Below are 16,487 nucleotides of genomic sequence, written 5' to 3'. Positions count from 1 at the left end.
GTCAGCCTGCAGGTGGAGGACCGTCAGCCTGCAGGTGGAGGACAATCACCACCTGCAGGTTTTAGATGTTTCTCTGCTTTTCAGCAGGACTTTAAGTTCTGCAGAAGCCTGATAATCCCTCAGATCAGGTGAGTCAGAGCAGAGAAACACCTGAAACCTGCAGGAAGGAGGTCCTCCTGGAGCAGGACTAGGACCAGGACCAGGACCAGGACGGGGACCACCAGGACTGGACACCAGTCAGTGTGGTGATACCTGAACCATGAACTGTCCCCAGGTTGGATCCCTGTCCCCCTTTGAATAAAGAGTTATTTTCTTGAGTTTTAGGTCCAGATTTTCTGTCTCTGAGACCCCAAAACTGTATTTATTAAACATTTATTATTACTTGATTAACTAGGAGCCCTCAGAGAGCTCAAACATCCGGATCACGGATCTCCTAAAAACGTCCTCCACGTGTTCGTTAGTTTCACAGACTGAAAACAGAACCTGAAGGTGAGGGTACCAAAGACCTGCTGGAGCTCAGAACTCTCAGCCACCACCACATCCAACATCTGTAAACCTGACTGAGTTGGAGCCATTTTTGGGTTTGCCACGGTGAGTTGACTGTGGCAGCCATCTTGAACCAGGTTGATCAGTTGCAGATGTTCATCCAGCGGTTGTTTCCTGAAAGTTTCATGAATATCCGCCCACTGGTTTGTGTGATATTTTGCTAACAGATCAAAAACATTCCTGCCAAAGAGGGAAAATGCGTGAGCTAACAGAGAGATATGTGACGTACTTCCGGTGTGTCAGCTGACTGATCAGCTGTTTCTCAGCTGCTGATTTGTTTTTAAACAAACTTTCACCATCCTTCGTCGAACACTTTCCTTAAACTGTCGGAGCCGTCTGTTCTGATCCACTTCCTGTTTCTGAGACGAAGCCGACATTAAACCCGGAAACGTTTTAAAAACGTCACTCCTCCAGCCTTTGACAGTTCGGGTTCTTGTTCTGGTTCTGGTTCTGGTCTCGGAGCTCAAACCACCGAGCCCTCTGATTGGACGGTAGATCCACTCACCTGCGACGTTTTAAAAATATGATTTTACTTCAGCTGACTTCACCTCCGCAGGTAGGATCCACGACGCGGAAGTGCTGGAGAAGGGGGCGTGGCTTATGACGTCACAAGGATAACAAGGAATGGAGTCACTTTATTTAACTAAAAACACAAAGTTTGATCAGATTACTGAGCTGAATCTGAAACAATCAAACAGGACAGGAGAAATGTCAAACAGAGCCGAACATCAGCTGAACATCAGCTGAAAGTGAGCTAAAACAGGCAGGGCAGAGGCCAGAACGAGCAGAACACGAGCTAAAAGCTAACAGAAGCATAATGGGGGTTAAATTTAGCTAAACAGGTGCTTAATTGAGCAAATCTGATGTTAGACTGATTTAAAAAAAGAGACTAAACCTAAAATTAGCCAAAAAGTATGCAAAAAATTAGCTAAACAGATGAGAAAACTAAAATGAGCAAAATGGTAGCTAAAAGTAATAAAATGCTATCTAGAAGCTACATGGAGCAAAACTGTGAGTAAATGTAAAAAAAGCTACTTAAAAGCTAAAAGCATCAGAAGGCTAGCTAAAGCTAAACAAAAGGGTAGCTTCAAGCTAAAGTACCAGAACGCTAGCTAAAAGATAAAAGTAGTAGGTAAAAGCTAAACGTAGCATAAAGGGAGCTAAATTTTGCAAGACAGGTGCTAAAATTGTCAAAACTGCTTAGATTAAAAAAGCAAAAGCTCAAATTAGCTAAACAGATGAGAAAACTAAAATGAGCAAAATGGTAGGTAAAAGCTAAAAGTAGCAAAATGCTAACTAGAAGCTACATAGAGCAAAATGTAGGTAAATGTTAAATAAAACTAATTAAAAGCTGAAAGCATCAGAAAGCTAGCTAGAGCTAAATATAGCAAAATGGTATCTCAGAGCTAAAAGAACAGTAGGGTAGCTTAAAGCTAAAGTAACAGATACTAGCTAAAAGATAAAAGTAACAGAGCTGAAGCTAAAAGCTGAAAGTTGCATAATTAGACAAAAACAGCCAGAGAACAAAGTTTTTAAAGGATTAAAAGAGATCTCCGTGTGTTTTTAGGGGGTAAAAATTTGTAAATAAAGTTACAAAAACCATCACAGCAGCCATCAGCTGAACGAGCCGAATGTTCAGCAGCCATCAGCTAAACGAGCTGAATGTTCAGCAGCCGTCAGCTGAACGAGCCGAATGTTCAGCAGCCGTCAGCTGAATGAGCCGAATGTTCAGCTGATGGCTACTGAAAGAGCTGAACGTTTTGATAAATGAGCGACTAAAACAGCACAAAGTCTGCAGGAGTAGTTAGAGTTAAAAAAATGTACAGAAAAATAAAAATCAGGAGAATAACGGTGTGAATGAGGACTCGGCGTTCAGACGTTCATGTAAAGAACTAACAAGTTAATTCAGTCTAATTCATTCATTCATTTATAGAAGGACGTTTAAGAGAGAATGCATGTCGCCCGCCGTCATGTGATATAAAAACAACGTTGGATCAGAAGGAACGAGTCCGTTTCAGGCTTAAAGCCAGAACAGCCCATGCATCTGCTGTATATATTCCTCGGTTCTGGATTTGCCTCCACCCGGGTCAGAAACCCGTCCTCCATCCTGCGTCTGACGATGGACGATGTCTTCAGCAATCCGCCTGCTGGCAGCTTGTCCCCCTGCCAGGTTGACAGCGTGAGGTCCAACCTGAGCGGGAAAACGAGGCGACAGGGTTTCTGAACTCTGCAGGACAGGTTCTGGTTCTGACGGATCATTGTTTCTGCAGAACCCACCTGGAGAGCTGCGTACTGTCCCATCAGGTAGAGAGGACATCCTTCTGTCCACTGCAGGCTTTCTGATATGCAGGGCCATCCCTCGATCACCTGAGGATGAACCACATGCTTTTTAATACACTAAGTCAGCACAGAGTCCTTTTTTACATTCCCTGTATCTTCTTCATACTTTGTTATTTTAGTTGTTCATGAATCAAGTTTTTTACCTTTTATTGACAAATATTTCCCTCAGAAACCTTCAAGATCTTTTCAACTCCTTCAAAAACTTTATTTCTCTTTGAAATCTGAAACATACTGACTTTATTTCTCTCCTTTCATTGTTGCCCTTTTATCCACCCTTTTGATACCTTTAGCTAGAATTTTGTTACTTTTGCTTTCAGCTCATTCTGCTTCTTTTAGCTTGGTGCTGAATGATGTTTCACTGCATTTTCACATAAAATGCTAATTTCTTTAGTTTAAACGTGCAGTTCGGCTGATTCAAACTAAATCAGGAAAAAACGATGCACAGGTTGTTTTTTATTTTCAGAATAAAATGAAGCACGAAATAAAAACTTCTCGTTGCTTTTCCAACCTGAATGGGGAATTCTTTCATCACATCTGAAAGCAGCGGGTCTTGTTTGACGTCCAGTTTGCAGCCGGTGGCGAGCCAGATCATGTCCCCTGTCCAACGGTCCCCAGAACTGAGGGACAGATTCCAGGTTTGGTTCCTGTAGCACCAGCTGGCCTCGCTCACCTGCACAGGTACAAGTCAAGTCAACTTTGCCTCTCGTACATCAGGAAGGAAGTCTGATAACAGTGAGTTCCTGACATCAATCAAAGCTAAAAGACACGTTTTTCTTTTTCTGCTGCTGTGTTTGGGATCATTGTCCTGTTTGTCGGACAGATGGACTCACATCTGACTCCAGAACCCTCTGGTCTACAGAGGAGTTCATGATCGACTCGATGACTGCGAGGAGACCGAACCATTTCAGGTCCTGTTCTGCTCAGCCGGTTTTCGATTGTGGAGTTTAGCGCGACCCGCCTTGCCTACACCGCCCCGGGATTCTCCATAGAACCGAGAGTTGCCTTGATGTGGGCGGGATCATCACAGCGAGGCCGCTCAACGTTCATCTGATGTCAGTTCTGGTGCCGCCCAACAATCGAGGACATGGAGGTCATGGTCTGCCTGGTGCTCGGTTTATCGTTGGTCATAGCCAGAGTTAAAGCCGAGCCAGAGAAGGCTTTCAAGGCTTACGTTGGTGTGGCTGAGGAAAACGGCGGTTTTGAAGCAGCCACTGCCATGACTCATCCAGTGATCTGACTCGTTGGTCGATTATCGGCCTGCAGTCTGCTGACATGAAATCATCGGCTCGGTTCAGCTCGACTGGAACCTCGGCTGGTAGATCCTAAGAACTGAACTGGAAGCGGGTAGGATCCCCGAATGGAAAACCTCTGAACTGAGCCGGGTCGAGCCCTTTGGAAAACAGCATTCTGAATTTATGTTTTGTTTGATTTTACCGTTCCACATTACCTGACAGAACGTCTTCAGCTCCACCTGTTGGGTCTGGATGAACGGCTGCAGGTGGATGTAGGCCTCGGGGGTGATGGCTCCTCCTTTCCTTGCCTGGCGGATCATATTCAGACGTTTATGTAAGCTCCGTTCGTTATAGAACTGCCGTAGGTAGGCTCGGCCGTCCATCTTGATGCCATGCTCCACATGAGAGTATCGACCCACCAGGCTTTCTACGTCACCTACGTCGAATTGTTTCAGCTGCAGAATAAAATTTAAACAGAAGAAGAAGAAGACTGTTTTGTTTTGGAGAGAAAAGTTGGTTTTAATGGTTGATCCGCATGCTGTTGCACACAGACACAAGACCTGCAGGTGTTTTCTCATGACCCATGTCACACGGCTGGCCCCCTGCTGCAGGGCAAGTGAGACGACATGAGCGCTGGTCAGACCTCCACCAACTACCATTACCCTCTGCCCTGCCTCACACACTACATACACACACACACGCAGACAGCGCTCGTAAAGGAAGGTCAGGGAACGAGGCGGAAATCTGGAGCAACACAGATCTTTCAGCTGAAGAAACAGAATATTCTGACAGAAGGTTGTTTTTTTTTGTTTACTACCCCAATTCTGAAAAAGTTGGGATGTTGTGTAAAATGTAAATGAAGATAGAATGCAAGGATTTTCAAACTTCAAAGACCCATTTTTTATTTATAGTGGAACACGGTAAACGTATCAAATGCTGAAACTAAGAAATGGAACAAAAGAAAACAAGTTTGAATTCTGATGGTAGCAACATTTCTCAAAAAAGTTGGAGGAGCATTCAGCAACTAATTATGTTAATTGGCAACAGAGCAAAAAGAAGATTTAGAGGCTGAATCTGTCAAAAGTAAAGATGGGCAGAGGTTCACCAGCTGACAGGAAGTGTCTGAGAACAGAGGAACACTTTCAGAATAAAGTTCCTGAATGAAAGACTCTGAATCTCCATCATCTCCAGATCATAACATCATCAACAGATCTGATCTCTGAGGTCAAAGGTCAAGGCTGGTTCTGGTTCTGTTCTGCTCAGGAACACTGTCTGTAAACACTGTTCACTGTGCTGCTTAAAGCTCTATCAGGCAAAGAAGCAGCCAGATGTGAACAGATGTGTCTCCTCTGGACCAAAGAGGAGAACTGTTCTGAGGTCAGCCTGCCTCTCTGATGGTATGGGGGTGCATTAGTCCAGGTTTTAGAGCAACATCTGCTCCCATCCAGGACTGTTGAACAGACAGAATGGGACAACCTCAGGTCCAGATGTTTACAGACAGAATGGGACAACCTCAGGTCCAGATGTTTACAGACTGATGAGAGAAGAAGAGGAAACATCTGGAACTACTTTGCTGCCATCCAATGTAAAATTACCTGATATTTTTCTAAGAAATGGTAAAAACCTCTTATTGTCATGATTTGAAATGTTTACTGTGTTCCACTGTGAATAAAATCTGGGTTTGTGAGATTCATAAATCAGTACATTCTGTTTTTATTTGCACCCCTTCGTTTTCAGATCCAGGGATGTATGCAAGTTTTTTATGATGCTGCACAGTCCCGGTGAAAAGTCCTACTTGCCTCGACCCGAACCGGACCATCTCTGACCGTCGGTTTCTCCGAGGTTCTGCCGTGAGTCCGGCAGCTGGTGCATGAGATGAACTGTGTGCCGCAGACGCTCGTCCGGGTGTGTTTCTGCGATGCCTTGTACCCAGTCAGGTACGTTTGCCATCTGAGCACGGGTTGGACCTGTCGCCATGACGACCCGTCGAGCTTTTAGGACGCTGCCATCTTGAAGATGAACTTGAAAGTATTTAACGGTCTTCCTGTCAGTCTGTCTGATGTTCTCCTGCTCTTCTTCCAGGTCTTCGATCACAGGAAGGATTCGCTCCACCGTTCCTTTCTGCAGGATCTTATCCAGCTTGTATTTCTTCACCTGCGTGTTCAGATGAAGTTCATCTTTTTACGTCTCTCGTTTTATAAATATGGAGTTTAGGCATTAATCTGACTCAAGCTTGAAGACAAACGACGAACATAACCTGTATTGTTTTGTCAAAGCTTTTACTGTTATGATTTGAAGTTTTCTGTGAAGCTGAAGTCTTTTTCCCCTTACAACAGGGGTCTCCAATCCTGATCCTGGAGGGCCACCATCCTGCATGTTTTACCCGTTTCCCTGCTCCAACACACCTGATTCAGAAGTTAAATTACCTCTTCATGTTCTGCAGAAGCCTGTTAGTCACCCATCGATTCAGATCAGGTGTGTTGGAGCAGAGAAACAAGTAAAACCTGCAGGATGGTGGCCCTGAGGACCAGGGTTGGACAATCATAAAAACCCTTCCATGCAGTTTTCCTTGTACTTGTTTTATGCAAAAACATTAGAGAGCTCAGTTATTAGGACTAAATAAAATCCTACATCTATATGATAAAACAACAAAAAGTCTGACCTGATGTTTGAAGAAGTCCACGCTCAGCTGGTTTCCTGGCAGACTGAAGGATAAACTCCTCCTCAGGGTGGACCTGATGTTCAGGCGTTTCTTCTCCTTCCTGCCGAGGCGAGCGTCGTTAAAAAAGGCGTTCTCATCCAGGATGTAGATCTGATCCGGGAGGCTGCGGAGCTCCTCTGAACGCTCGTGTTTCAGGACAAACTCCTGCAGAGACGTCTGTCAAAAAACAGAGAAGAAACACTGACAGCTGAATGTCTGCTGAAGATGAAACTGGTTCTTTAAACTAAAATGAGTGAATTTACTAAAATTAGCAGCAGAGTGACGGTGCCTCAGGAACCTCAGGGTTCAGACAAATAAAAACCTCCTTGTTTCCATCTCCAGACGGGCTGCCTGAGTTCACACCTGGTTGAGGGGGTCTGTGTGCACCAAGGTGTGAGAGCGCAGGTGAGGGATGTTCAGAGCAGCGAACTGACGCTCCCACAGACCGGCCCACTCTCCGTACGTGTCCACGACCAGCAGACCAAGCGGGGGGCAGGCCAGGTGCTCCTCCATCGTCTGACCTGCACAGGTGAACCACACAAAGTCTGTTTGACTGGAAAAGGATCAGCAGGACCTCCTTTCTTCCTGTCCTTCAGAAATCAGAGCAAACATTAAATGAGTTCAGACCTTTATGTGAAACAAATTCAACATTTATCTGTGTAATAAAAATGACAAACTTTTGATTTTATAATGAAAGGCATAACTGATGTAACTGCCCGTGTCTGTTAGGAAAATATCTCATGAACCACTGCACGAAAGTAATCCTATGGTTAATTTTGGAGTCACCTGATCCAAGATGGCTGCCACAGCTAAGCAAACACAAAAACGCTCATAACTCAGTCAGTTTTAAAGCTATTGAGCTAAAAGCTGAGAGTAATGTTTTTTTCAGGATTTGACCATAAAGTCTAAAACTCTGGCATGAAAGGCGGCAGGCGATATGCATTCCTTCAGGAAGTGATAGGCCTTAAATCCTTAAAGGTTATAACTTTTGCTGAAGGAGGCATCATGAATCTGCAGAGTAGCACCTGAGAACAATCAAATCAGATGTTTTTTGTTTTAAAGTTTTATTCTCCCGTAGAAAACGGAGCAAACTCGTCCTGACTGATGTCTGGAACATTAGCTGGGTGGAGAACGCAGCAGAAAGACAGGAAGAAGGTCTCCTAAAACATTCAGTCTCATCATTAGAAATAAAAAGACACGATCCTTCCTGAAGTGGTTTGAAACAGTTAGTAGTCCTCTCAGACCGTACCACCAGCAGCTGCTTTCCTCCTCGTCTTCCTCCTGCAAGCTCTGGGTTTGGGTGTTTCAGGGCCCGGCTGGGACCTCTGAGGGTCAGATCCAGGATCAGGGTCAGGGTCAGACAGCAGGCTGGCCAGAGTCAAAGCGTGGGGGCCACTGCCGATTATTACCACATCAAGCATCTGAAACAGGACGGGGAAGACTTCAGCGGCTCTGAGGCGCGTTCCAGACGCTCTGACCGTCTGCTTCTGTCAAAGAAACAACTTTCAGGAAGTGGTTTTAAAAGTGAAATCTCAATATTTCAAAAGGAAAACTTTCTAGCGTAAACACAGTTCAGAGCTGAAAGCTAAAGATCCAGAAGGAAATCCAGCTTCCTTCAGGCTGCAGACACACTCCACCATCATGCAGAAGCTCCCGCTCCAGCTGAGTACCTGGCTGAATCCTCACGATCTGCGTTCTTGATGAAAAACCTCGTATGGTTCCTCGGGACGTGCTGTGGTGGACGGTGCGGCAGCGGCAGCATGTGTCTCCTGTAACTTAATCTGCTCCCGTTTGGACTTCTTTGGCTCAAGAGGCAAAGCTGAAAATAACTCAAGAATGTGTGTGTGATCATAAAAAACACACCGCAACTCATCCATAGCCAGAACATCAGAACCATCTCACTTTTAGACTCATAAATGGGCTCTTTTCTGTTTAAAATCCATTTAAATTGGATTAAAGCCTCATTGGGAATCAAATGTTTTACAGAATAATTAAAATAAAAACAGCAAAGATCCACAACTCTGTATTTATTTAAAATGTCCAGTGTGTGTGAAACTAATTAATGCATGAAAACACTTTGAGTAAAGCTGCAAGGCGACGGGTGATATGCATTCCTTCAATTCACATCACTTTATTCATCTCCAGGGGGCAATTTGAAGGCACAAAACGTACACACACACACAGTTGATTTTCAACTTGTATATCTAATGTATGGTCTAACCTCCTCTTGTTATTTTATTGTGTCTAAAAACAAGCACCTTGGAGCAGCAAACCAAATTTCATTGTAATGCAAATTATAATGACAATAAAGGCGATTCTGATTCTGACACACACACACACACACCTACTGGTTTTGCTGAGTTAGCGGGACAATTTTTTCAAACCAGTTTTTTGCAACACTAAAGGGACACCTCTTTCCACTTATGCTAGAAAGATGTAGTAAATCTTCAAAAATTCTGTTTTAACTATACAACACAAATCTAACTTCAAAGTTTAGATAAACACATCAGAAATCAAAATACAAGAACCTGACGCAATGTTGGATTAAGAGGACAACGATAATGAGGTACTTAGCTCTGCCCATGACACAATCAGTAATTGCCAGGACCAACTTTATTTGTCACCTTCCACACACACCCACACACACATAAGGAAAATCAGAATTAGGAAAGTGCAGTTCTGGAAATTATCGCACACAGCCTAAAGTCGAAGGTGGACGATGGTGGCTTTCGTCCGTGTCTCTGTTTGTGTTTTTGTGTCTGAAGGAGGTCATCATTGGCTGTTCAAGATGGCCGCTGCAGCTATCCGACCTCAACAAACACAAAAGTGGCTCCACCTCAGTCAGTTATTGAACTAAAACCTGGTGTGGTAGTAGCTGAGAGTCATGCTGACTGCAGCTCCTTCATTTCTCATCATAAGATGGTCTAAAATGGCAGCGGGCGATATGTATTCCTTAAAAGCTTTCTGGACCTTTAAAGCACTTCATGTTCTGAACGACGGAGCAGTTTCTGCCTTTAATGGGTGATAAGATAACATTGATAATGGTTTTTTAATTAATTTTTTTGTATTTAGGTTGGTTTTAAGCCAAAAAAAAACAAGAAAAAGTCATTAAAAACTGATGTTTTAAGCCGAACAGCATTCATCATTTCAAATATTGATAAAAACGGAGCTTTGGGTGAATAAAAACAGGACTTTAAAAAAGACAAAACTGCTGGGAAATTATGATTAAAAGGTCAAACGAACAGTTTTTATCCCTCAGATGCCTGTTTTAAAAACTTATCTTATCAATAATTGATAAAAAGTAGTAGAATGAATGTTTGCTGTCCATGAATGAGACAAGAGGAAGAATGAATGTTATAAGAGGAAGAAGTGAAATATTCTTCTCACAGTTCCCTTGTAAGCTGAAACATGAGGTCCTCTCATTTCTTCTTTTCTGCTTAGCGTCTATAATAACCTCCTCCTGCGATGTTGTCTTCCCATGTCAGTTTGGTTAAATAAAAAAAAAAAAAAAAACAGAAGTTAACAGCATATTTTCCCACGCAGGTGTTTAAACGAGCTGGCAGCAGAAGAGATAAAGTTATCGTTTGGGAACTTTCTGAACTTATAACAGATTTTCTGCTCATTGCTTCCACATATTCAACAAGTCCTGTTTGTTTAATAATTGACTTATGTGTCTTTGTGTTTCTTTTACCCACTTCCTCTTTAGAAAGCAGTTCCTCATCCACAACTGTGCTGATGTCTCCTCGTTCCCACTTCCCCCTCTTCTCTGCAGAAATATTAACATCCAAAGTTTCAGAAGGCGTCGTTTTATTGACAGCATCGGCTGGAGGCAACATGGACGGAAATGTGGGGAGTTTTAATCCAGAAACATCTGTTGTTTCAGTTCAAACCTGTTGTTGAGACGAGTTAAAGTTTGGGTTTTTTTATGTTTCAGGATTCTCTGGTAAACGGAGGTGTGATCATTTCACACCAGGTCCACGAAGGGAAGCACCACTACGAGGTGAAAAAGGTGATGAAGTATAAGAAGGAGAGTGGGAAGATGTTCGTCAGGTAGGAGCTGATCTCTTCACACCTTTAAACCACCGAGACGTGAAAAACTGTCGGCCAAAATACAAATCTGAGAATAAAACCAGATAATCTGATTTATTTCTGCTAAAACTAACACAGTTTCAGTCTTTAAAACATGAAAAAGATGATTTAATTTAAAATATACACTAAAATAATTTACACCTTATTAGTAGGATTAGGGTTAAAGATGAGTTAAAGTAAAATCAAGATGCTTCTATATTTTTTAATGTTTTTGTTGTTTTTATATTTGTGAAGTTGTCAGCAGAAACACGTTGAGCAAAAGTTTAATGACATTAATGAACTTCTCCTGTTTCTTATTTTGTTTTAGTTCTTTTTTTGGTTTCAGTTCATTGTTTTAGTTTGACAGATGAAATCTATTTTAGTTTTACGTTGTTTTAATTTAAAAGTCCAGTCAGGAGTCACGAAGCAGCAAACAGAAACTCTTTGTGTCCATTATTTCTAATTGATACTTAAAGATTAAATAAATATAAACATTTTCATTCTAACAGTAAAGATGACTGTTATGCTTAATGAAGCTAAATCAATTTAATATTAATAATAATGTTTGCAAACTTTTAATAAACAATAAATCATAATAATTTAAAATTTGCTCCAAAAGACAGGTTTATGTCTTCTTATTATTTATAAATACAAATAATTTTAAATGATTAAAACAAAAATCATTTATTTGTCATCCCGAGCAAACAAAGAGCTCAGAGTGTTTGTTGAGGGCGAATCTCAGCTACTACCACCCAAACTTCAGCCTAATATCTCTAAAACGACTGAGCTGAGGCCATTTCTGTTTGCTAAGGTCGATTAGATGCAGCGGCCATCTTGAATCAGGTTGACTCTAATAGTTAATCAGTTGTACATCTGGTGATTACTCTTTTTTGAGTCACACTAGTTCAACAAACTTTTACTAGCAGCTCTTTTTTACCAACTAGTTGAAGCAGAAGTTACTGCAGTCATTATTCGCTGCACTAAAAGTCCAAATGTCCCAACTAGTTGGCTTTTTAACAAACTAGTCAACCCTTAAATGTTAACTAGTGTTTGTTGGTGGGTTAGTGCATCCTAACAGTAAAACGCCAAGTTAACTAGTGGAGCTTTAAAATGTAAAATGTTGACTAGTTAAGGCCCAAAACATTCAGCTGACTAGTTGGTTAATACAAAGAAGATGGATGTTTCAGAATAAAATAAGTTGTATTTACTAAAATACATCCAATTTATCTACTTTTTTATAAACATACCCATCAGGTTTTACAGACAGTAAGTTTTATTTAATAAAATATAATAAAAATATAACATTTTAACATATTAAAGCCTCAGACAAAGACCTTATCATTTAAATGACTCTGAATAACATTTGGTTCATTTCAGGGTTTTTATTTTGAAGTTTTAATGATGCTGCTGGTATCCTTCCTGCTAATCTTGGCTCTCTCTCTCGAGCCATTTGTTACAAATCTGGGAATAACTCTGAGTTTAGATTTATTCAGCTTTCTTCAGCTGAGGCAGATATTTAAACTTCAGTCAGTGTTGATCAGACCTGACGTGCAGAAGATAATTCAGGCCCTCATCCCAACCCGTCGGGGTCAGGAACGTCTTCCTTTCTTGTCTCCATTTTGTCCAGAATCGACTTTGAACACATCTCACTGATCTTCTCCTCACTCCTCTGACTTCCTGTGCGCCACAGTGTAAAGGTAGTGCAGGCAAAAGGGTCAGAAGGTGAACAGAAAACTCAGCATCAGCCATCCATTTCAGTTTCTTGTCATGCCTTTTATTTGTTCATCTGACAGACTTCTCCCCAGCTTCCAACACACCTGTGCTTGAGTGGACTAAACCACAATGAAACAGGTCAAACAACAAACATCTAAACAGAAAAACAAGAATAAAATTATTAATCTAATTTACAAACTCATCAATATAATGAAATGGTCTTCAAAATAAACCATGTTATACAAGATAATTCAGAAAGGTACTTTAAAGAAAAACAAAAGAAAACCCTCTAATTGGTAGAACCCAGCCAGGTAATCAATGACATCATCCAGCCATTTAAGCCCCTCCCACACTCCTGCAGATCTATAAGGACAAACAATGGTGAGTAAAAAGGAAAACAAATACCATAAATATACCTTGAAACAAAAGAAACAAATTCAACCAATGGTCCAGAAGTAGTAGCTTGTTTGCTAACACAAACAAACCCGGGAAAGTAAGTGAAGCAAAATTGCAAATTAGTGTTTAAATCTAAGCATTATAACCAACTAGAGAAAGTAAATGAATCATAAATAAGAATAAGGGACACGTGGTAAACACAAACTGAACCACTTTGTCACACACAGAATAGATTTAAACTCCTCCTGCTGATTTTATAAATGCCTAAATGTCCATGCACCCTGCTTGTCCTGAAGACCAGACTGAAGCTGTTTCTGAACTCTGAACCAATCTGCGACTTCACTTCCTGTTTTTAAATCTGTTCTCGCTGACATTTCACCTGCTGTGAGAGTATTTTAGCTGTCTGATGTTTTAATTTTTGCCATTTTTTGGTTGCAACTTGTGTTTTAAACGTTGCTTTCTAAATAAATGAACTTGACTTTGTTAAATTATTAAATTTGTGTAAAGGTATCCTTAAACTTACTTTATCTTCTATTTCCAAGCTAAAAACTGACACATTTTGACCTCTGTTTAAGGTGAATATGAACCGGCATCTTAAAGAAATGGTCTCAACTCAGATTTACCACATTTCAGTTTTCTGTTAATTATTAAATCTCTTGTAAACATTTGGATTTAGGTTTCTTTTAACATCACTGCTGTCACTAATAGGCTCCATCAGTAACAGTTCCACCTTTATTTTTCTGTTTCTGTTTTTCTCAGGAGAGGAGACAAACTGATGGAGATAAATGGTCTGGACCTGCAGGACCTCCCGCCTGAAGACTTGGTCCAACACATGTCTGAAGGAAGTCCGATGCTGGTGGGTTCTGTAGTTTTTAACAAAACTGGATGATCTACAACTGATTAAGTTTTAAAGGCAAGCAAACCCAAGATGGTAGTAGCTGAGAGTCATTCCCAAACATAATCTGAACGGACAACGCTGGTTCCACTTTCAGTAATATTTGAAATCGCTCAGAAATCAGATTTTTTTTCCAAAAATACTCAAAATTATTGCAAAAACATGTGTATATGTGTGTTTTTGAATTCTGACAGTTTTTGTTATCTGTTCTGTGGGTTTCTACTAACCTTGTTAAATCTTTTTATTGTTTCTTTTCTGTCCTGTTTTTAATTAAACGAACGTCTGCGCAGACGGTGCACAAGTCTGCAAAGATAAAAGAGCTCACTGTTCCTGAGAAGGACGTTTTACAACCTTTCTCCAAGGAGACCACGGAGCTGAGCTTCTCCTGGGAGCTGATCAGAGAGGAGGAGGACAAAGCCGACGAGGAAGGAGAGGAGACTGGGACGACTGCAGAGGAAGACACTTGTATAGATGCAGACAGAGAGCTGCTGGTCATCGCTCTGACCCAGACCAGCATCTCTGTGGTGAAGGGGCGGGGCTGCGGCAGCGGCAGTCCCTGTCAGGAATGTCACGGCACGGGATGCACCTTTAATGACGTCATAATGGTGTCAGAATCCAGCTCCGTGACAATCAGTGAGTCTTCTGTTTGGTTTTTAAAACTATTGTCTGATTGCTCATTGATTTTGATCATTTTTGTGGTTGTTTAGAAAATAAAACTTACAGAATCTGTCAGGGACAAGGCAGTTTGTTTTAATGTTTTGTTTAGTTTGACACGGCTGCAGTTTGGTAGATTTAGGTTTTACGATCAACGAAACTGGAGACAAGTTGGTGACTCAAAACTGCAGGAAAACATTTAACTTTTCTGTTTCCAACCAGCAGCTTCTGAAAACATGCACAGCTTGCAAAACTGCAGTCCTGGCCGTGCACATTAATATGTGGTTAAACCAGCCTCTGCAGCTAGGTCTGTGTTTAAAACTTAATCTGACGGATTACACCTCAGAAATGAATACAGGCAGATTTGAATCAGACTGGTTTTTAATCCTGGATATTTGCCTCAGATGAGACGAGCTGAAAACACCTGCAGCAGATTTCAGACGAGGTTGAGACAAGTTGGAGACGCTTGTGACAACTTTGTGACTGTTTTGAGAAAAACAAATGTTTTTGAACACGTTCAAAACTTAAGCGAGAAGGCCGCGACTCTCGTGATAAAAACCGAGAACCCCCGCAGAAGTTGGGACATTTCTCACTTTCAAATATCGTCCCCCAACATCCCAGTGAGCTTCACTGTTATTTAGTCAAAACAATTTTTTACTCTTTAAAACTTATTTACGTCACAACTGCCTCCAGTCTACCAACATAAAAGTCGGCCTCAACAGAAAACCTTCCTGACTGACCTCTAAAGTCAGTTTGATGTTTTATTTAGAATTTCAAGTTTAAATTTAATTCTAATTTTGACATAACCAAGCAAAAACCCATTTTACAGTGTAGAAGAGTATCAGATATTCAGACTTTATATAAAAATGCTCCTTAAGTCCTTTAAAATCTTACATAAAGGTCATACTATACCATTTAGTTTTTGTAAATACTAATAGTGTTGCTATTGGAGTCAGTTCATGCATTGACATTTATTTTGGTTGTGATATTATTATTCTGGACTTTCTTCATCACATTTAAAATAAATTAAAACTCACATTTTCTGTTTGAAACTCATAGTTCCCAAAGGAGACATCAGTTTCAGACAGGACAGACTGGCAGAGGTTTTGATTAAACATGTCCCGACTCATCGTTTCCTCCGAGGGATCTGCTCGGACAGGGCTCTGTATTCGTCCCCGAACCCAGGTGAGACGTCCAACCTGACCGACTTCATTGTTCAAAAGGTTTCCTCCAGAAAACATCTGTTCTTCAGTGATTCCGTGTGACGTTCTGTTCTCTTTGTGTTTAGAAAAAATTACCATTTACTACTACAGGTCGAATGACATGGACCCGATGTTCCGAGGAATGCCAGTGGTCCTAAACCTGACGGGATCCAACTGCTTCATTAAGTGCTGCAAGGATCAGGATCAGGTCTTCCTACAGATCGAGGTAAATCACTTGGTTCTCCTTGTTTCATAAACTGGAAAGGAACATCGTGAATGCTGCGTGTGTCTGTCAGAGAAACACTCTGACATTAAGTTTACAATCAAGGAGAGGAGAAACAGCAGCAACATTTGTTTAAACTATCAGCGACTTTAGGCCCATTCAGCTGAGGCTCCTGGGTAACGTTTACCCCCGAGTCGACGGCGGCGAGACGGCGTGTCGGAGGAGAGACGCAGAAACATCAGGGTTAGTTAGTGCGTGTCAGAGATTTCTTCTGATTCATTCAGTTGAGCTGCTGTCCTGCAATCTGAGCCTGTGCTCAGCGTAGCACACTATATTCACTAAACAGACCCTCCAGGATTTTGCGATGTTGCGATCACAACTATTAACGCAAAATCAAGCAAACGCCGCGAAATCGCAACTTTGCCCAAAACACCGTAACTTTCCCGCAACTTTAACCCAATATTTATTGTTTCTAAAGTGATTCGCCACCGTTTCTGTGGTCTAGTCTCTTCTTTGT

General features: G+C 41.5%; 3 protein-coding genes across 11 annotated transcripts in view; 1 reads left to right on the top strand and 2 right to left on the bottom strand.

Annotated features, from left to right (window-relative positions):
• pir (pirin) overlaps positions 1-1,140 on the bottom strand; it is an 8,299-nt gene extending 7,159 nt beyond the window's left edge. For 2 of the 5 annotated variants that reach the window (XM_017439920.3, XM_017439916.3), the window contains exon 1: positions 776-1,131. The gene's annotated coding sequence lies outside the window, so the exon portion shown is untranslated. Of the gene's footprint in view, positions 1-775 lie in introns of all 5 variants that reach the window. The other 3 variants (XM_017439917.3, XM_017439919.3, XM_025002463.2) reach the window with 3 other exon arrangements.
• A 21-nt stretch (positions 1,141-1,161) lies between these two features.
• zgc:113276 (uncharacterized protein LOC553748 homolog) lies at positions 1,162-12,542 on the bottom strand. Of its 5 annotated transcripts, XM_017439922.3 has the most exons (10): positions 8,490-10,469; positions 8,069-8,306; positions 7,183-7,340; positions 6,781-6,996; positions 5,918-6,272; positions 4,679-4,800; positions 4,334-4,573; positions 3,395-3,556; positions 2,824-2,913; positions 1,162-2,737 (listed from the first exon to the last, which is right to left on the bottom strand). In XM_017439922.3, the coding sequence occupies exons 2-10, from the start codon at positions 8,238-8,240 to the stop codon at positions 2,567-2,569; spliced, it is 1,686 nt and encodes a 561-aa protein (XP_017295411.1). In that variant the 5' UTR covers positions 8,241-8,306; positions 8,490-10,469; the 3' UTR covers positions 1,162-2,566. The 5 variants fall into 5 exon arrangements, with proteins under 5 accessions (XP_017295411.1, XP_024858225.1, XP_024858226.1 ...); XM_025002457.2 differs by having other exon boundaries at positions 4,334-4,800; XM_025002458.2 differs by having other exon boundaries at positions 4,334-4,800; positions 8,069-8,303.
• Positions 10,511-16,487, top strand: part of LOC108250161 — a 7,291-nt gene continuing 1,314 nt past the window's right edge. The window contains exons 1-6 of the mRNA XM_017439908.3: positions 10,511-10,665; positions 10,754-10,869; positions 13,756-13,852; positions 14,182-14,524; positions 15,605-15,730; positions 15,834-15,973. Coding sequence (XP_017295397.2) covers positions 10,555-10,665; positions 10,754-10,869; positions 13,756-13,852; positions 14,182-14,524; positions 15,605-15,730; positions 15,834-15,973 — 933 coding nt within the window. The 5' untranslated portion in view covers positions 10,511-10,554. The remainder of the gene's footprint in view (positions 10,666-10,753; positions 10,870-13,755; positions 13,853-14,181; positions 14,525-15,604; positions 15,731-15,833; positions 15,974-16,487) is intronic.

Source organism: Kryptolebias marmoratus, linkage group LG15 (genome assembly GCF_001649575.2).
Source record: "Kryptolebias marmoratus isolate JLee-2015 linkage group LG15, ASM164957v2, whole genome shotgun sequence".
Taxonomy (NCBI): domain Eukaryota; kingdom Metazoa; phylum Chordata; class Actinopteri; order Cyprinodontiformes; family Rivulidae; genus Kryptolebias; species Kryptolebias marmoratus.
The sequence above is the reverse complement of the archived record's forward strand: the minus strand, read 5'-3'. Positions and strand labels throughout refer to the sequence as shown.

Excerpts from the sequence above, each read along its gene's own strand:
- zgc:113276 (XM_025002457.2), bottom strand. The coding sequence starts at position 8,240 with ATGCTTGATGTGGTAATAATCGGCAGTGGCCCCCACGCTTTGACTCTG. Across the intron at positions 3,557-4,333 it reads AGCTGAAGACGTTCTGTCAG|GTGAGCGAGGCCAGCTGGTG; the intron begins GTAATGTGGAAC and ends GTACCTGTGCAG. Across the intron at positions 2,914-3,394 it reads TGAAAGAATTCCCCATTCAG|GTGATCGAGGGATGGCCCTG; the intron begins GTTGGAAAAGCA and ends GTTCATCCTCAG.